The sequence below is a fragment of the Falco cherrug genome, chromosome 3 (genome assembly GCF_023634085.1).
Source record: "Falco cherrug isolate bFalChe1 chromosome 3, bFalChe1.pri, whole genome shotgun sequence".
Lineage (NCBI taxonomy): Eukaryota > Metazoa > Chordata > Aves > Falconiformes > Falconidae > Falco > Falco cherrug.
Window position 1 is genome coordinate 63,148,748 of NC_073699.1, and position 19,993 is coordinate 63,168,740.

At 41.7% G+C, this 19,993-nt stretch overlaps 1 protein-coding gene across 4 annotated transcripts in view; it reads right to left on the reverse strand.

Moving 5' to 3' along the window:
- Positions 1-321: 321 nt before the first annotated feature.
- The window catches only part of SPIRE1 (spire type actin nucleation factor 1), a 133,967-nt gene continuing 114,295 nt past the window's right edge, over positions 322-19,993 (reverse strand). For 2 of the 4 annotated variants that reach the window (XM_055704650.1, XM_055704648.1), the window contains 8 exons: positions 17,728-17,818; positions 16,698-16,840; positions 13,858-14,031; positions 10,366-10,503; positions 8,762-8,832; positions 8,003-8,030; positions 7,780-7,916; positions 322-6,904 (listed from right to left, as the gene is read on the reverse strand). In XM_055704650.1, coding sequence (XP_055560625.1) covers positions 6,652-6,904; positions 7,780-7,916; positions 8,003-8,030; positions 8,762-8,832; positions 10,366-10,503; positions 13,858-14,031; positions 16,698-16,840; positions 17,728-17,818 — 1,035 coding nt within the window. In that variant the 3' untranslated portion in view covers positions 322-6,651. The remainder of the gene's footprint in view (positions 6,905-7,779; positions 7,917-8,002; positions 8,031-8,761; positions 8,833-10,365; positions 10,504-13,857; positions 14,032-16,697; positions 16,841-17,727; positions 17,819-19,993) is intronic. The other 2 variants (XM_055704652.1, XM_055704651.1) reach the window with 1 other exon arrangement.

Genomic DNA, 19,993 nt, shown 5'->3' on the forward strand with positions numbered 1-19,993 from the left:
TGCAAGTCTTGTCCTGTTAATTTTTCCACAGCTGAGGCGACTGAGGTATGCTTCTTATTTTATTGGAAGGCACCTGCAAGTAAAATCATCAGTAAGGGCTCCTAATTACACACCCTGCTGGTACAATACTTGTCCTTCTTACCCTTCTATAATTTTGTTTCTAACCCAGTTAAACCTAACCTAAAATCTGCAGCAGCTAAGGTTCAGGGCTCTACCTGGCCACGCACACACACGTGGAACATGCCCTTCCCCGCTGTTTGGTGTAAGAAATGATGCTTGCTGTCATCACAGTTAGCTCAAGAAGGTGAGAGCAATGCAGTGTCATTTTAAAGAACTTTTTATTAGGAACGCATAAACAAGAAATTGAATTTCAGTACCACGTAACATGAAAACAAGCATAAGACAAATCTGTTGCCTTTCTCTGTTAGAGGCGATGCCCCTGGTGTACTTGAAGCTGCGCAGACGGCACATGCGCAGTGACAACACAGAAGCAGAAGTTTGCAGGGGAGGAGCTTTGTGCTCTGGGCCTGTTCATATCCAAAAAGTGCATCTCCTGTTTGTTTGTTTGGGGTTTTTTTTCTCCTTTATTAAAAGAGGGGTTTGGGGAGGGGGAACCAGCTTTAACAGAAATACAGCTCAAATACACTCCACATTGTATTTTCATTTTCCTTTCTAATTCACAGGTAATGTAACACCAGCCCCTTCAGCAGAAATGTGTCTTAAATGCCGTAAGCCAAAGCTGGGCCTTGGCCTCTGCCTGTCCCGTAAGCTGGGCCATGAGACCACAGCCTCCCCATATATAAGTCAACTTCACTGGTGCTTATTTTCAACGAACTTCGCAAGCCAACCCCCTGCAGAAGTTGCATCAGCTCATGCCCATGTCCTTTAGTTCTAGATTTAGCAGCCCCTGAAATCCAATTTAACAATCCCAGACTGCAGTGTTTGGCCACAGCCCGTCCAGCAGAAGCCAAAGCATTGCTGGCTCCCACTGTTAAGCCCTGATGTGACTCTGGTTAGAGAAACACAGGGAGGGCCTGTAGCTTAATGTAAAGGCTATAACTGCATGGGAGGCACAAAAACCGTGGTTTTTCATAAAGTTTTTCACTTGCAGGGTTTTTTTTAATCAAATGGGTTAATAATCAAACCGGTGTTTTCCAGCTGTGACTATACGTTGAGTAGCTTGGCACCTCAAAAGACTATCTGCTTAAACATGTATTTTTTTCATTAGCTACAGAAAGGTCTATTCCAAACAGGTTCCTCTAGAACTGTTCTACAAAGCCCCTCTCGACAACCTTTGCAGACTGCGGTGCTTCTGTCGTTATTTCAGGACACGGAGCCCAGGCTAGCTGCGCATCTGACACTCGGTTCAGCCAGGTGCTGCCACTGCAAGGCAGCGCCCCGCAGAAGAAACTGAAGTTACCAAATTGCAGTTCGGTGCAAATAAACAAGCAAAGCTACTGCCACATAAAATTTGCAGTGCCTGTCTGACAGCTGTTCAGCTCCATCTTCTGATTACACCCAATGACACCCGCTGAGTGCAGACTACCACGATAAATTTGATTCACAATTCTTTGCTTGACAAAATATTGTAAAGGTTCAACTATCTGGAATTCAGTGCACCTGGAAGTGGGGCTAAGTGCTTTCAAGTACCGGAAGCCAATGGAAACTTGCAGTGCAGGATCCTACTAGGTCTGACTCTGGGCACTCATCTCTTTACCAGCAGCTCTCAAAATTCCTTGAACGGTTTTAGCTGCTTTGCACTCCCTGTGTTTGCAGATGGGGACTCTGAGGCACAGAAGGGCTTGCAGCTTGTGCCAGGTCAACTGAGCAGCAAGAGCAGCTCTGGGATTTTACGATATCAAGCTGAAAACGCAGGGAGGGCCACAGGCTCCCTCTGCTCTGGGCTGCTGGAGCTTGTGGGTGCTACTTGGCGCCCACCCTTTGCACACGGTAGCTGGCACCAGCCCTCCCAGTGGGACGGGGCTGTGATGCTGGGATAGAGTTGCCGTGAGGACAGTGCTCCTGAACTTAGGCTTATGAGTCAGGAAACTGGTTTGTGTCTTTGTGTATCATGTCAGACTAAGCTAATGCCCCTCTCATGGTTCTCCTACCAGGAAACCCTGTTGAGTAGTGATTTCAGGTACCCAAAAAATCTGAAGTAAAAATCAGAAACAACAGAACAGGTCTTTATAGCTGGAATCAATATTCATAAACATTCTCAGATTGGCCTCAAGATACATACATACAAAAGAAGAAGAAATAAACCAGAGCAGCTCCAAGTCATCAACACGGAAATACTACAAAATTTTACGGTAACGTTAACATAACCCATACGCTGTAGCACCAGAGCGCACAGTCACAGCACCTTTGCCTCATGCCCATGTGCTGTCACTGTTTCACAGATGAGACTGAGCTCTTAAGAGAGACATTCCTAAAAGATGTACAGAGCTGCTGGATGAGGTGAAGCATGAAGGTAGCAATCAAGAGGCTAAAGTTGGAGCTTCTAAATCAGTTTTAACCTACAGAGCATGCAGCCAGTAACAAACCATGGAAGGTGACGCTGAACTTGCCTGCAGAAAAAGGGGAGCTTGAAAGAGAACAATGTAATAGTGATAAAAACGTTCTCTCCGCTTCTGGTTTAAAAACTAAAAGCAACCAATCCAAAACCTCTCCAAAAGACTCCCAGCATTTCTCTCCTGAAGATGAGGGATGGAGATTTCCCAGAGCCTGTACTCGGCCACAGACCATCAGTGTCGGAAGCAGCAACGCACCAGTAATGGGGAGCTGGCTGGAAATGACAACTGGGAGCTACTCACAGCACTGGGGTTACACAAGCAGCTTTATTGCTATTCTAAGAGTACTTCAACATGTTTCCGTCACTTCATGCAGCCCAGCCAGCGTTCAGCTGTTGTTCAATCATTTTCATTAACAATTCTTTGCCCAAAGAAATTTCTGACTGATCTCACAAAAGTATAAAAGCACGAAAAAGAAAAGGAGACAAAACCTTAAATCATCTTCCACATGAATAATTAACACAGACAAGGGCTATAATGGAAAGGCATTTTATTTTTGCCAGGTGACACCTCTCCCTGTATAAAGGAAGTAACGGGGAAAGGTTAAAAACCACAAACGCCCAAAGCACTGTTGTCGCTGTGGCCATTTGGAAGGTCAGGTCTGAGAGCTGCCGCTGTGAGGCAGAGCCGGGTTTGAATTCTCCACAACCGGGTTCACATACAAGACCACAAGACCGATGCTGCCGGTGGCATTTTTAACTCCTTGGGTCTCCTACATTATATTTAAACAGATCTCGGGCATATTAATACATTAAAAAAATTAAAATATTGTAAAAATTAATGGAAGGGAGCCCACTGTGCTAGTCCCATGTTCTCGTCAGCAGCGATCCACTCTAAAATGCCTATGGAGTGCAAACTGTATTAGGGGGCTTAAAGCGTTAACTCTAATAAAGAGAATAGCCAACACACATAAAATAAGACTAATTTCCTTTTTAAAATGTCGTGGGAAAGTCAATTCCCATTGCATGATTGATGGAGACTTCCTAAATATTAATAAATATATTACACATATTTACAAGCTTCTGATTTCATCCTCTGACGCTAATGTGAAGATCAGACCATAAATAGGACAGCACTGCGGGGACACAGGCAAATGGTTGCAGTGGATTTGGGATGCTAGCGCAAGCAGCGAGATGGAGAGCTAAAAATAGCCCGTTCTGCAGAGAGCTGGGCAAGCAGCGAGCTGTGCTCCTTCAGGCGCTGCGTGACAGACCAGCTCGCTGCTGCTTCTTTTGCGGAGTGAAATGCCAGGATAATGTGGGGCAACTGTGCCAGAGAGGAAGGGATGGGAGGGAAGGGGAGAAGCAGCCCTCTGCACCCCACATTTTGTGGAGCCTGCCACAGCGTGCATCAGCAGCCCGGAGGGTTTTTCCCAGGGAAAAAGGGAGGTTATCCAGGCCCTGTCCCACGGCAGCTCTGGGCGAGCGACACGGAGCTCAATCACATCACCGTGGCGGTTTTGTGCAACCACCACGTTGCTGTTTGGTGTCTGCGCCCTGCCCTGCGCAGCAGAGCCCGCCCGAGCCAAGGGCTGCGGGGCACCCCAGGAAGGCGCAGGCTGGATGATGAGGCTGCGCCACTTCCCCGGGGCCACCCCAGGCCCTGCCAAGGCCGGGGGGGGGGGGGGGCACAGGCGTGCCGTGAGGGGCTCATTTCCCTTTGCACACTCAGGATTTAGTCCTTGATCCTGCCTGCTCTGCAACGTCCTAGATCCCTCTCAAAGGGGAAAATAAATGTGCGATACTCTGCACCTCAGTGGCTGGAGGATACCAGGGAAGAGGGCTGCGAGCAGGGGACAGACAGGGTGATTGTAACGTGGCCGGGACATTTCCAGGAGAAAATGGTAAGAACAACAGGGGAGATGCAAAGTGAGATTTCCTGCATTTCTATCGGTCTGGTTTTCCTGACGCACTGTGCAGCAAGCACATGGCCTGGTTTTGGCACAGAAACAAGAAAAAGTGCTGATGTGACGGAGATCAGGCGACCCTTCCAGCAGCAGCAGCAGACCTTTCCAATCAGCCTGTCTGTGCTGCTCACCCCCTACATCCCTAGCTCATGCCAGTACTCCAGATGCTTTAATATGCAGGACACTCTTCCAGAGGTACCCTGAGGAGAGGGCCTTGACACCTGACCTTACATGGGGCAGCTACGAGGGGGAGTTAGCCTTGAGCTCTGCTTTCCTGTTTGCATTGGTTCAGAAAAAAATCAAACCATTATTTTCAGTAAGCCCTGCATATGCAAAAATCCTCATTTTCCAAGGGGGCGTTTAAAGAAAAATAAGGATGGATGAGTCCCTGCAAAGGTTTAAGGAGACTTTTGCATGTGCTTTTCAAATCAACTGAAAAGAGATGATATGAGTGGCTGCTCCAAAGGCTGCAGTGTAACATGCAAAGACCCTTTGAAGGGGAAGCCGTGTTCCCCTGGGCAGCAGGAGGCAGCCCGCTGTGGGGGGAACCCACCCAGCCCTGCTGCCCCACAGCCTCTGCGCCGGCCTCCAGCGCGCCGTGCCAGGGCTGGTGGGGCAGCCCGCCTTCTGCTGGGCTTTTCAATCCACCAGATTTGGACAGGAGAATCTGTTTTGATTCATACATCTTTAAAATCATGTTACAGAAATCCAGTGCCAGCTACTTTGGAGCAGTTCTGAGGTATCTCTCATTAATCTGAAGTATAGAAATGTTAATAAATAGATCTGAAACTTTTCTGCTATGTCATTCTATAATACACTGCTATATAGATATTAAATATGCCTCAGGGTATTAAAAAATTATGAAAAAGTTACAGTAGTTGATTTTCAAGTATTAATAACTTGGCTATGTTAGCTTGGTTTTAAATACCAAAATGATCTGGCCCCAAATTACGGAGTAAACTCTGGCTATGCCTGAATTTAAAAAAAAAAAAAAAAGTGTTTTGAATATAAAAAAAAGTGCAAAAAAGCATAAGATGTCAGTTAACGTTTTAACATTGTTGGAACTTCTAAACAACTAGTATAGCACTCTTTCGTGAGTGAATTAAAAAGTTAAAAAGAATGAAAAAAGATTAAAGAAAAAAAAGAGAGATTGCTCCCAATCTGAGACAGCACTGTCCCAAATTTCAGCAGAAACACGAATTTTTACAGCCAAGTTATAAACCCCAGAAAAAATGGGGTTATCAGTGGATATGCTGTCAGACAGAACTATAGCAGTATTTGTGTGCTCCATTATAATACAAATGTACACCTTACCCACCATTTTCTCTGAGTAACCACAAGAACAACTTTACAGGTATTCAGTTAAAATTAGAAGCCTCCCTTATTTCCCATCCTCCCCATAAACTGTACAACTCTGTCTACTACTAAAATTCACTGCTACTAGTAGTCATCATGATACATTCAAGATAGAAAGTAAACTACTAAAACCTGCTCAGGAGACACTTAGAAGTACACTAAGGCTTCGAAAGTACAGCAGCTCAGGGGAACGGCCAAACACACGGGCGAAGAGCTTCGCCGTGTATTTTGCCCTAGGACACAGACACTGCGGGGTCCCGTGCCGAACCCTGATCTCAGAGCAACCGAAACAGTTCAAAGAAAGATGGTTCTGACCACAGTCGTTCACACTGGGTGTCCGGTGTGCAGTATGACCTTTTGCTGTTTTAACTAGGACATGAGCATTACTAGGGTGGTAATGCCAATATGACTTACTGTTTGCTACTGTGCTAACACTGACACTTTGTTAGATTTGGTTCTCCTTTAAACATATGTTTTCAGCTCATCTCCTGAAAAATGATTCAAAGTATGGTTAAAAAAAGATCGAAAGCAAGAAAAAGGCTTTCTAGTTTCAATGCACACACACAAAAGAGGCAACAATTTCAAACTATTGATTTTCTTCCAGTGCGAGCAGCTGACCTGTTGCATATCATTCTGCACAGAACTAAACATAGCGTTCTGTGTCTCTGGGAACCACTGGAGTAGGAAATCCTGTGATCTAATGCAAATTCAAGCCAGTCAAGTGAAATGAAGCAACGTAATGATAATCCAGTTTCCGTGACCTTGCTCATGGACGATGACCTCATGTAGACAAAAGCAAAGAAAAAGGCACAAGGCTCAGATCTCGTTGATAGTCCTTTCAGAGGGGCAGTATTCAGAGGTTCCCGGTGACGACATGTAGAAGGACTGCGTTTTCCTTTTTAACCTGGCTCGCTTGTTGGCCAGAGACAGACTGCGCCGGCTTGAATTGATGATTTCTGAAATAAACTTCTTGCAGTCCACACACACCTCCATCGTGCTCCAGTCCTCCATTAATTCTTTGGGAAACTCTTCATGTGACTTATCCACAGATTTGGACCTTGAGGTCAACCTGAAAGGCAAAAGAGCAGGACCTGTCACTTATTTAGCAGCATGGCAGTGGGCATCAAGGGACGCCTTCAGGAGGCAGCACATCAGAACGGTCTTGATTTAAATCTTCCTTTCTCCTTCCCCAGAAATGTTAGGGAGACCTAGCACCAGAGAGGACAGCGTCTGCCTGGTTCGACAAGATTGCAGGGTCACCAACTGAGGGCGTGTGTAACACTTACCTTGGCAAAACCAACCTTACTAATAACTATAAATAAATAATGCGTTTGGCTCATTGACACAGCAACATAGCACTAGTTATTTATGCAGAGGGTTTATACAGTAGATCCCCTCAAAAAGGAGCATTTTTTTTATATTTAATTTCTTCATTAGCTTTGACAACCATCTATGTGTAAGATATAGAATCAGTAGGTAACTTGACAATACCAAAGTGAAAAAAATATTGAAAATTAGAATTAGAAAAATTAGGGGAAAAAAAAGATCTATCTCTGCAAGAAGTCATTGAATTCCCATTCAGTGAGTGATTCTGGCCTGCAAGATTTATCTCTGGAAAGTCTATTCATACCAGAAAAAGACAAGCTAAGGAAATTTTTGTAGAGGTCCTACGGAAATACAGTTATCCCATTGCTGACTCATATTATTTTTCACCTGTAATGCGAAAAAGGTTTGAGACACACTGTTGGTATTTCTATTTTGGTAAATCAAAGCAGTAAGTGGGAGAGACATGGATTTTCAGGCCTCAGAAAAGTTACTACAAGCATTAGACACATTGACAACTACAAAACAGGTAGACAGCATCTTCTTAATGATTGGTAACTCAATATGAAACACTTCGGAAGCATTTGAAATAGACACATGTGAGCTAGGGGTGTTTCTCACCTGGACATGCTTCGCAATGAATGGTGGTGACTGGTAGAGGGTTTCTCTGGCCTCATAAAGCTCTCTCCTCTTTGCAAGGTTGAAGGTCCCAGTGAGAAGATGGGGAGAGTAGAATATGGCTTTGATGGCAACCGCATCTGTTGAGAGTACCAGAAGGAACATGAAGTATCATGACAAACATTACAGCTTTTTAGCTGATCTAACCATAAGTTTACTTACTTACTTTTTTGCAACACTGTGAGCATACAGGCCTGTGTAAGAAAGCAAGGGCATAAATTATTTCATTAGGAAAAATATTTAAATCAAGAATAAGGGATAAACGTTTTCAGGAGTGAGAATCCTCCCCATCCTCCCCTTAAACAAACACTTTTATATTTCAAGTTTCTTCAACGTAATAACTTTAATCACTGCATGAAGCTAAAAGCAAGGAGAAATGCTAAACAAGAACTACAGCTAAATTAAAAAGGAGGGGGGGTGTGGGGGGTGGAGAAAGCTGTTTTTCCTCTAAAGAAACCTCCTTTGGTGAGACAGTAACTGTGATTCCACAGATCTCCAGACTTACTGTCTCACTGTTCAACTTAAAATTTTTCATTTTGCCTGCAAAAGATTCCTTTTCCCTTCTCCCCCCATCAGTACTCCAAACATAATCCAAAAGGTAAATTGCCTTGAAATGTTTTCCCCAACAACAGAGATTATGGAACTGTTGACTGGGGAGTCTGAGTAAATTCCACCTCACTCTCCCATGAGCACAAAAGAACATATGAGTATTCCTCTCACCTTAAAGCCAAGAGTTTCTGCCCAAGGAATCAATTCTGTCACTTAGGAAGGAACTGGTTTTGCATAATTTTTTTTAATATCAACTGTTACAGAAATAGAAACAATCAACAGTATGCAGTGGAAACACCTGAGAGTTTCTAACGTATAAATCAGTATTTTCCCCTCTGAAACGGTACCCCTTTATTAACAGATACTAAGTATTTACCTCTTACAGAACTGACAAGTGTAAGACCAGGTAAAGAAAGAGAACCTTCTTGTTCGACAGCAAAAGCAGAGCTACAAGAACAAAGGAGTCCACAATGTTAGGCAAAGTCCCACACAGTAATGACTTCATCTATCAAACTGCTATCAGCGAGAGCACAGCTGCAGTACTACATCCAGTCCTGGGGTCCATACTTCTACAATGACATTAAAAATAATGGTCCAGAACTGTATATTCATATATTTATAAACACTCCTTTATTTTTTTACCTAAATTAAATAATTGTCAGTTATTTATTAACTTCTTTTACTTCTCCTTCACTGATGTTTATATCATTGCTACACAAAAAAGAAACAGGAAAATAAGAGTAATAGCAGTAAGGAAGGGTAACAGTTACACCTGAAGAACATAAGAACAAATGGGCACAAATTCAGCCATGAATACATTCAGACTGGAAATGGTTCCTAACCACCTGGGCCAGGTCTGGGACACAAAAGATTTTGCCTGTGATAACATTTGATTATTTTCTTCCAATCTTACATTCTTGAAAACTCGAGGAGGTGCAGGAAAGAGCTATTATAGCAATCTTACTTGAGGAAAACCTGCTTTATAGCCAGATAAGAAATCCCGCGTATTCAGTTTATTCAAAGGAGATAGGGATCACAGCTTAAGAATATTTCTAGGAAGGAAAGGCATTGAACAATGAAAAGTTTTGCAGTGAAACAAAAGATGACATGCTGAGATCCAGAGACTCACGTGAGGCTACATAAATTTGGTTAGAAATAAAAGTGAACGATTATAATAGCAGGGTAAATTAATTAAAGCATCAACTTACTTTGAGATTTGATAAAAACTCATTACTAAGCTTTATATATCAAGACAATAGCCAAGAGACGAATCTAATGAATGACATTTTAAGATTCTCATTCCTCCGCCTATCAGTGTATTAAATGTTTATATTAAATCTGCATACTAGACACAGGTAGGCCTGTAGGTAAAATACACCGTGAAGTCAAAATACACTTGCTGGAGGTGTTCAAGAAACACAAGTCAAAAGTGGGAGAATATGACACTGCTTCTACTGGTAAATTCCAATTCCCAATCTGCAGTTTACAGAAAAAAATGCGTTAGTTAACGGATTGTCTAATATTAAACCTCCTTCTGGGGTCACATGTTGTCTGACTTCTCTGAAGGCTTTCATTCCCTCTTTGCTTGATAGTAAGGATTCATATGAAAAACTTGTAGCTCGTACACTTATCTGTAATTCTATTTTCTGGAATAGAACTGCTAAGCAATGCTGCAGAAGGCATGGGGACAGAAATCGCTTCCGTCAACGGAGTTCAAAACTTACAGATACGCTCTGGTAATTGCAAACACTACTGCATTTTTATAGACAATCTGAACAAATAAGGTATTCCCATGAAAAGTTTTGATGTTTCTGCACATAATCCAAGGAAGCTGACCCACGCATTACACATTTAGGGGGATGTTTGGCGGGTATCTCCTCTTTCTCTCCAATACAGGGTAAGAAACAAGTGTGTAAATGGGAGGCTGGTGTGACTGGACCCTGTCAGTAAGCTTCGGAGCCTCCACAGACTCAGTCCTACCTTTCCTTTCTTGAGAGCAGTGTAGACGTCTTTATATTGCTGGTACTTTTCCAGCTCTGCCTTCACCAGCACCTGACGGATGTGCATGACCTCTTCCACCGTCAGAGCCAGACATTCCACCGGGTAACAGAACTCCTCCTGGAAGCCAAAAAAACCCATTTTATTTCCAAGCCAAATGGCTTCTTCCAGATTTCAACCTAGACAACCAGCCACCTGGTTAGTAACTCCAGAAACGGAGGGTTTCTCCCTTCAAACTGGAATAGCACTGGCTCATTCGTGGGCATCACATGAGTTCCAAACTGTCAGGAGACTGCGTTAGTGTGATCTAAATTGTCTGATGTTCAGCCTTCACAACAAAGACAGTTTTCTTCATCCTCCCTCCTCAAACCACTTGACCCTTCTCTCCATTTGTCTTTTGTTATGAACATTTGTTTCAAACGGATTGACCATCAGGCTTATAATTTGAAAGGGAAAGGTAATTTGGCAGATGGCATTACTTTTAAGTATACTGTTTGAAGACACGCAGTTTCTCTGAGACTTTGTGATGCCCAGAGTGGCCAAGGAAAGTTGTTAGCAGCCCATTCTAGCAAAAATTTTTATTCAGTGGTACCACATCTTGGTGCTTACATGATCAGAATCCCACCAAGACTACAAGAGGTTACATCAGTTCAGGCAGAAAAGTTCTCCTTTCTGCCCCAGGAAAGTAACAGCAGCAATTTAAGCTTTATAGAATAAACTTCAAATACAAACCAGGCAAACTGGTTACCCAATGTTGCATTATTAATGGCAGAGGCTCAAATAGAGACTAACAACACAACCTTCCACTTACAAATTTTTTCACTTGCTCTGTATTACAGCATTTAGGAGAATATTGAGTAGAGAACTTCTGAATTGGGTACCAGAGAATAAAAAGCACCAACCCAATTTGTAATCCAGCCCTGTACTTGATTATACATTTCCAACAGAAAGACAGAAACCTCTGTGGGAACTCCCATCGCTTTATGCTTAGTGAACCTTTTCAGTCAGCCCAGAGGGGCTACTGTGCAGTAACGACAATGACATGTAATGCTCTCTGAATAAGTGAAGGAAATTTCTCCTGCAAATACAAAGACGTGGCTGACAGTTTGGAGATCTCGTTTACAAATTGAAGTGATGAATTGGATTAGTAGTGAAATGCTCCATTTCTATGAACTCAGAGGTCTGTTCGGTCTTTCCGTTAGATTAAAAAGAAAATCCTTCTATGTTGCAGACCTGGCAAACATTAGCATTTAGGAACCACCACATTTTTAAAAACTGTTGTCTTACCTATCTAGAAAGGGAACACAAAGAAACTTCACTCTGTTTAAGGTACCCCACAAAAGACTAGAATTGAGTTAACTTTGTTAGATTTGCCAGCTAAATCTTTGGGGTATAGAATCACTAGCTTTCTGGAAAGAACAAGCTACATCAAAAGCGACTGCAATTTGCTCTGACGTGTAAAACTGCACAGCCAAGACAAAATAACTTCTGTTCCTTATGAGCAACTTTACAGCTAACTAGCAGCAATCAGCATTTCATTCTGGGTTCTTCCCATAGCAACTGCCTCGCTATGGAGAAGGCATGGCTGAAGGCTGGGGTGAGCTGGGAGAGGAAGCGGGGGGGAAAGTGTGATGCACACAATGCCAGCAAACCCCCTCGATTCTGCATCGTGGGAGGCTGAGAGAAACTGTCTGAGGTGAATGAGGCTGACTGAACGCTTGTACTCAATCAGAGCTTTAAGTCCTTCAGAAATACGTTTCTTACTTGAAGCTCTTCCTTCCCCCTCATGAATGCCCGTTCCTTTAATTTACAGAACGATGACTTCAGGGAATACTGCTCCTTTGAAGAATGTCTGCGGATCTGCTATAGGTGTAGAGCAGGTACTAGGGAAATAGTGTGGGCCTGTTGTTGTACCAATCGAAAATTATTATCACTACAGCAAACAGAAATAGCTAGCAGGCACAGGGGAAACATAGAAAATGTTCACATGTTTAAATGCTAATGTTTTAATTCCAGAGGTTACACAAGGACAACAAAATGTTAATGCAACATTAAATGAAAGATAAATATTATGCTGATTTCAGAAAACAGCTTGATTTCCCCCCCTCCTTCCTTTTCGGAGTAGAAATAAGTACACAAGAAAATCTTTTGTTTCTACACCACCTCTAAGGCATTGAAATTAATTAAAATTATGCTAAGCACTGGCTAAACTTCATTAAACAATGATGCTTTGGAATTATTGCTCAAACTTCCAACGATAATCTGCACCCAAATTAGGCAGCTCCAAGTGAGAGAACTTCAGCTCTGCAACACTCACATACAACAGAACATACTAAAGACAAAATGTGGTTTGAACAGTCTTGATTCTCTGGAATTGTACTCAATACTATTTTAATATTAAAGACAAGTCAGTATTCTTACTTTTAAAGGGAAAAAAATCTTACTTAAAAATACTATTTTGAACTTAAAAGTTTCCATGATCCTCATAAGAATTGGCTTAACACTTTGTGCAATCATTTTGTATACACCGTAATAGCTTAAGGTGTATACATGCAATTTTTTTACGCAGGAAGAGCATATAGTAAGAATTACATATCCATAATGTGAAATAAAGTGCTTTGTAGGTCATTCGCAGCATACGCACACCTAATAGGTCCTTATGACTAACACATTTTTACACTAATATATTCCTTGTAAAACTTCTCATTAAAGGATGTCACTAGGCGTTCAAATGAGCTGCACTAGTACATTGCAATATGAACAAGTGCTGGAATGGCCTCTAAATTCTGCAATTCACAATTAGTCAAGCAATCTAAATTCTTGTTGATTTTGCAGACTAATAATTTCTAAGTAGTCAGCTGGATATCTCAACTATCAACTCTCTTGCAACAAGTTTTACGCTTTCACTCAACGTTTGGGACAAGAAAAAGCAGGAAAAAAATCAATTATTCATATTCAATTCTACATAGGGGTAAATGAATTAGTTTTTGTTTTCGGTGGATTTGTCTTCCCTGGTACTAGCTATTAGCTATTCTGCAAGTTCTGATATGTAAGCGTGCTGAGGACTGAAACAACACATAGGTTTTCAAGTAAAACAGATTGCAAATGCCCTTCCGTTCTACGTAGTGTAACTTGGTAGAAACATAAAACCTTATTCTTTTCAACATAGTCCAAGGATTACAATAGTTTTGCTGGATTTTTGCTGCAGGATCTTCATGTGCTGTAACATTTAAGGTCTGTCCCATTGAAAATCTTGTGATGTTGCATTTTTAGTTTGCTGTCCTTTCAGAACTGATTTCTTTTCCCCATGAGGTGATTGAAGACACACAAATACCCTACACACATTGAAATCAATGTCAATCAGGTGCAATGTCCCAGTCTAAGCTTTAATTCTTGCCACAGCTTAGGAAGTGCTCCCCTAGGAGGGAACATGCTGGTGAAGGTGATTTCCAAAGCCAGCAAAAAGAGGCAAACCTTTGTGGGTTTCCACCTGCTCGCAAAAGCTCTCTCACAGAGATAGTACATAGCCCCTGCCACCCCACACATGGCTGCTTCAATGGGATGAGAGCTGAGCAGAGAAGCTGTTTGCATAGTTGAAAAAAGTGGTCTGAAAGTCATCCTTGGAAATAAACTGGTTATCCTAGGAACCTGAACAATAGATAGGAAGCAGAGAAGCAAATGCTGTGTATAAATGAAACCATTAGCTTTGGTCCTCTGGGTCAAGAAAAAAAATGATAATAATAATAATAATAATGGTAATAATAATAATAATGGTAATAATAGTAATAATAATTGAAAAAGAAATCAGACTACAAAGGCATCCATATGTACATCTCAGGACACTGGCTTCATCTCACTGATAAAGAACCAACTCGGCTCACTACAGCAAGCACACCAGCAAGGCTGACCCCCAACCCAAAACCACTGAGCTGCCCTGCCCTTCCATGTAGCACTGGTAGGGTGGCGTATCAAAAGGACTGTGTTTGGCATTCTTCCAAGTTCATTTCCCCTCCCCACCTACTCAGGTCTAAATCCCTCTGTCTGATGAGATGCCAGTTCACAAAACCGTCGTTAGTATGCAAGACAGACCAGTTTTTTGCTAATCCTGCTAAGAGACTGTAGCAAAGTCCTGCCTGTTTTCACTGGCATTGAGGGCTATTTATTGACAAGGCCTCTTTCGCCTTGGAGAGAAACTGCAGTCACGGGAGCAGGTGATAAGAAATGAAACTCCATCAATCCTGGAGGAAGGGATGAAGAAGTGTGAAGTCAAATAAGAAGTAAGTAATATTCTGCACTTAACTGAGAAGCGTTCACTTCGGGAACAGCAACGTTACATAGGCAGCATCTGGCGCAGCCACTGAAAGGAGCTGGCATCCCGCCGGGCACGGGGAAAGGCTTGCAGTAAGCTCCAGTGTGGAACTGGGCCAGTGCCCACACGTCAGAAATCATCTACCAAACTAAAATCGAAAGTATTGTGGGAGTTGCCTGTCACACCCTAGAGGGCACTATTGCCAAGTTAAAGACTTAGGTCTCCAGGCACCAAATAAAAGAGGTTCTTATTAAGGGAACATCATTTCACTACCGATTTTCCTTCTTTCTCACTCCACAGCCAAAACCAAGCTAGGTGACAGTTCTCTAAAGATTAAAAAAACAAAACCAAGAAAACCTCAAGCACAATAGAAACTAGTAAAACCCTTCCCATGTGTCACCACATCAGCCTGACTAATCTAACAGCTTCGACTCCTTTTTCCTTTAGTATTTTTAAGGGGGAGTGGAGTAATTGCATTCGTTTTTCTGAAATGGTTTTATTTTCCATTTCTGTGTTTTTCTAGTCGTATGTCAGTGAACAGACTGACAGACCGAAAATAGGTATGCGGTCAAAAAGGTCCTATTAAGAAACTGGTTAACCTATTTAAAGTAACAGCCTCATACATGAGATGTTTAAGTTGCATCATCCCCGCAAATATGTATGAGATCAATGTTATGATGTAACATATTTAGATACACTAAAAAAGTGATGGAGCAAATGTCTCAGTATAATGCTTTCTCCCCTCCTCCCTTTAAACAATATGTCTGTGAATGACTCGGGGCCTATCAGAAAATAAAGCTTGTGCTTCCACATATAGTGAGCGCAGCAGGCAACAACAGGGCAATCCATTTTATAGGACAGTGTCTTCAAATGCATGCTGAAGTAACCCTCCGGCTTGGTTCTGCTGCAACATGTTGTGCTCCAGGTCCACTTTGGCAGAAGAAGTCTACCTGTGTTGTGCATTTATCAAGACGCTACTACCTGACCTTCGCCCGGAGTGAGAAACTACTTTCTATTTGGAAGGATGTAATAAACAAAATCCAGCAGACCCTCTGAAAAGAAGAGGAAGAAGCTTGGAATATTTGGAGATTATTTTCTTGTTACTGTTCAACTTTATCATCTAATAGGTTTGGAACCCAGCCACCATCTCTTGGGCCATCAAAAACACGCTTCAAAGCCCATTAATACCACCGCACTACAGGATTGGGCAAGTGAATATTCCCTTTCTTTCAAAACTAGGATGTGTTTATTGATTTCTCTGTCCACCAGCACTTCATGGGGCATACTTCAAAACCCTGCTGGTAGGAAAAGAGACTAGGAACACATCCTGCATGAAGTTACAAACCACTAATCAGTATGTCAGCATAAATGAACCAGGATTTCATACCCTTTGCTGTTTGTACTCTGTTGGAAAACAGCTCTCAATTAAAGCTAATTGATCAAATGTACTGTACTTTCTTTTCAAGCAGTAATACAGGTTTTTGCCTCAGTAACTTCATCCAAGTAACACATACAAACCTTGATTTGGATTACTGAAAGAGCTTTCATATGTATCAACATTACTACAAAAGTTCTTAAGGTGGGAAGAAAACACTCCATTCATTCAGCCATTAACTAAAATACTTCCAACAACTAAAAAAATCCCCCAAATCCCAAAATAGATCCATTGCTTTGGAATTGTCTCTATTCAAATGGAAAAATCAGTAAGGTGAAGTTCATCTGTTTTGGTAACATTCTGAAATAAAATCAAGACACGTGGCTTTACCCAGAGTCCTAATCAAAGTGCAAATGTTTTCTGAGGCACCTGTACCTGGGATTTTGAATAAATATCCTAGAGAGACAAAGTTCAAATCTTGATTTCAAAATGTCTTTAGTAGCCAAGAGCTGTTTCTGAACTGAGGAGTTTTCTTTGGGTCAAGTTCTAATCACACTGAAGCCAAGTTTTAATTTTCATTATACTCTTAGCATGCTTCTTTTTGTCTCTCCTACCACCCACTCCACTTACAAGTGATCTGGAGCTGTGTTTTGAAGGTGGTAGGAATTGTCTCACATTGGTTGGTGTTTCCTTTTCAATGGAGTGTCGTCTCTGAGGTGGCTGCCGTCTCTCGGGCTGTGGTGTAGATGATATGGGCAAGAACTTTGGAGGCACTAAAGATTCAACCAGTGTAAAAAAGTTAGTTCTTGTAAGACAGACTGTTGGACAACATTGCTCAGTACTTAAACCAGCCACTGACTTGGTAGAATTCCCACTATGGGTGGCTGAAGTTACACATCCATACTCAGAGCACCTTCCAGACACATATCACATTCATCACATCTTCCAAACTGAGAAAACAGGAATACTCATAAAACTAGCAAATATAGGGTTGCTACTAGCAGTTACCATTGTATATAAATTCAGTGTTTCAGGGTACTGCTTATTCTATTTATTTTACCATCGTGCATAGAAAATACATGCACAGATAACAATTTCATTACAAAACCTTTCCAGTGAAACTGAAACACCTTGAAAAAAATGAAAATTATTGCTACACAGTAAAGTCTGTAAAAAAAAAACAAAACTGTGCCTGAAAAATAAGAGATCCTCGCCTCTTCCCAGGAAGTACTTCTGAAAAATACCAGTGATTGCTACACATCTTTCAAACAAGTACATTCACTGCCACGGTGACAGAGATGCAAAAAAACACTTAAATTGGTCTTAGGCCAAAATGTGTTTCTGCAGCAACAAATTATTTTATGAGATGAGCATAACTAAACCACCCCCCATTCACTTGTGACCCTCTACAGTTCCACATCAGCTTCAAGTATTGAAATCTTCTGTTTCACAAATATATCCGCATACAGTGGAGGCTAACGCCTTCCAATAATTAATCACATTTGACCTATTCAGCAGGTTCTAGTGTTCAACTTCAGCGATTTATTCCATTAACAACACCCAGCTTAAGCTTTCTAGAGAAGTTTCAGACAAAGTTCATAGACCAGAAGACAACAGAAGTGTGTAAAAGTACCCACTGGGCTCTCTCATCAAAACTCACTCTTTCTGCTGCTGGTGCCTTCTTGAAAGGGGTCTTCCACTTGTGAGGGGGAGATGCTGCTGCTACTTGCTGATTTGTGTACTGATTCCTCCTGTGTGGCAAGAGGAAAAGACAGAATTCCTCAAGTATTGTTTTTTCTTCTCTTACTCCTTCTTAGTACGCAGAAACAACAAATATCAAAGGTATTTTGCATCATTCAATCACTGAAAGCCCTAGGAGAAGTCCTGAGAAAAACATTGACTCTACACAGGACTGAGTAAATAGAATTTTCAATGCTCATTTTTTTAGAAATTGGAATAAATGGTACATGGTTGGAATTCACTCTATTTAACTACTGCGTGAAAGAACAAGATCAGAAGAGAGGTGCATGAATCCACTGCAACTTGTTGATCTTCCTCATTGTATTAAAGGACTTTTAAGGATTTGCAGCTACAGGAGATATGTTAACTCAACTGTACATCTCACGCTAGCAAGGAATCAACACTTGGATTCCTCTGGTCTTCAAAGGAATGACAGCCACTCATACACATGATCAAAGTAAAGAGAAATTAATCTGATCTTCACTGTCCTGTTCTCTAATCCCTAACCATGGTGCCTTTCTCCTTTCTTCTGTATTTAAAAGAAATCTCATTCATTATATAAGCATGTTTCATCAGAACAGCCAAGAGCAATTCCTGCAAGAAGAATGAAAGTGAAACAGGCTTTGACTAATACCTTTCAGCTATCTAAAGCATTATGCCACCCCAATTATTAAATCCTTTGCTTTCACCTAAAACCTCTGTCTTCAGCCACCAGATACCAGCAAGATGCATGTCATCACAGGAGCCTCCCAAAGGAGCAGAGTTGAAGGACTGAGTGTGAATGCTCTTTAGCTCTAATGTGAATGCTTTTAACCAAGGAGACTTACATCATTTAAGTTGTTAAGATTAACAGATCAAACAAGTGACCTGCTCTAAAATCCAGCAAGTGGTTGACCTTCTCTCTCAGATTTCCTTAGTTACATAAATCATAAGCAGAAAAACCTCCACTGGCTGAAAGATTGCTGTCTTTTGTAACAGCAAGTCGGAAGAGAAAAGCTGGCAGGATCATCTCAATGAGCACCATGCATCACAGGAGAGAGGCCTCTACAAACTCCCATCAGGAGCTCCGTCTTTATACTTAGCCCAAGGGTACGCACTGTATGCGAGGACACCGTGATGTACACTGTTCCCACGTATATGCCACAACATAGCATTCTGCAAAGGGACTCAAACCAGCTTAGATCCCAAAACAACACATTCACTTTAACGTACCAAGTGTGACCCCGCAAACCGGTTGCGACAGGAAGCTTCTAGGGAAGTTTGAGCAGCACATTTAACATCAGCTGTTTTTTTTACAGAAACCAGTACAGTATAGCTACAGAGCTAGGTAAGATAGCTTTGCATATCACTGCTTTTCATGTTGCATGTTTGCCTCAAGAGACCACTGGAGAACTTGCAAGACAATGGATACATTGATACCCCTTCTAAGGGGTGCAACAATGTTCACAAGTCTAGTGTTAAACATTTAAATTTTGTGAAGAAGAATAACCCCTGTACAAAGGGAACTACTGAACTTCACACTTTGTAGAAGAGTGGAAGATAACTCTTCCATTGCCAAAGATGCTAACAAGCTAAGACAAAGAATGAAGCAAGCTGTCAATTAAAAAAACATAACCATGGCACTCTGCTGCTCATTTTTATGAATAGTAGACTATCTGACATTTTACATTTGAGGTTGGATCAACCCAAAATCTGCACTTTTCCACAGCAGACTAAACAATTAGAATTGTACATGTACTGAGAAAGCTGCAAATTTAAAGGCATCACCTTAAAACATCTGAATATATTAGTAACATGATTTTTGTCCAGATAGCTGTAGCTTCATTAGGAAGATACCATTTTTGTATCTGCAGCAAAAATCAGTTAGTTTGCTACTTCTCTTACCCACACAAAGTAAAATGGCACTTCCTGCTTCCCCTTTGAAACTGTGATTCTAATGGAGATGCAGAAAAAACCAAGGACAGAAAGCAGGACTGGTTTGTACAATATTCAACTTTGCCAGCAAATGGGCACAGGGCTGTATCAGGCCTTCCACCCCTAATGTTGGGGCACAGGCTGCATCGCAACACAGCTGAGAGAAGAACAAAGGGGATGCAGGGGGAAGAAAATGCATCTGCCTCATAGCTCGTTTGGAGCTCAGCACTGCAGGTATTTGCAGCTTGTAATTTAGGGCATAACACTGTCAA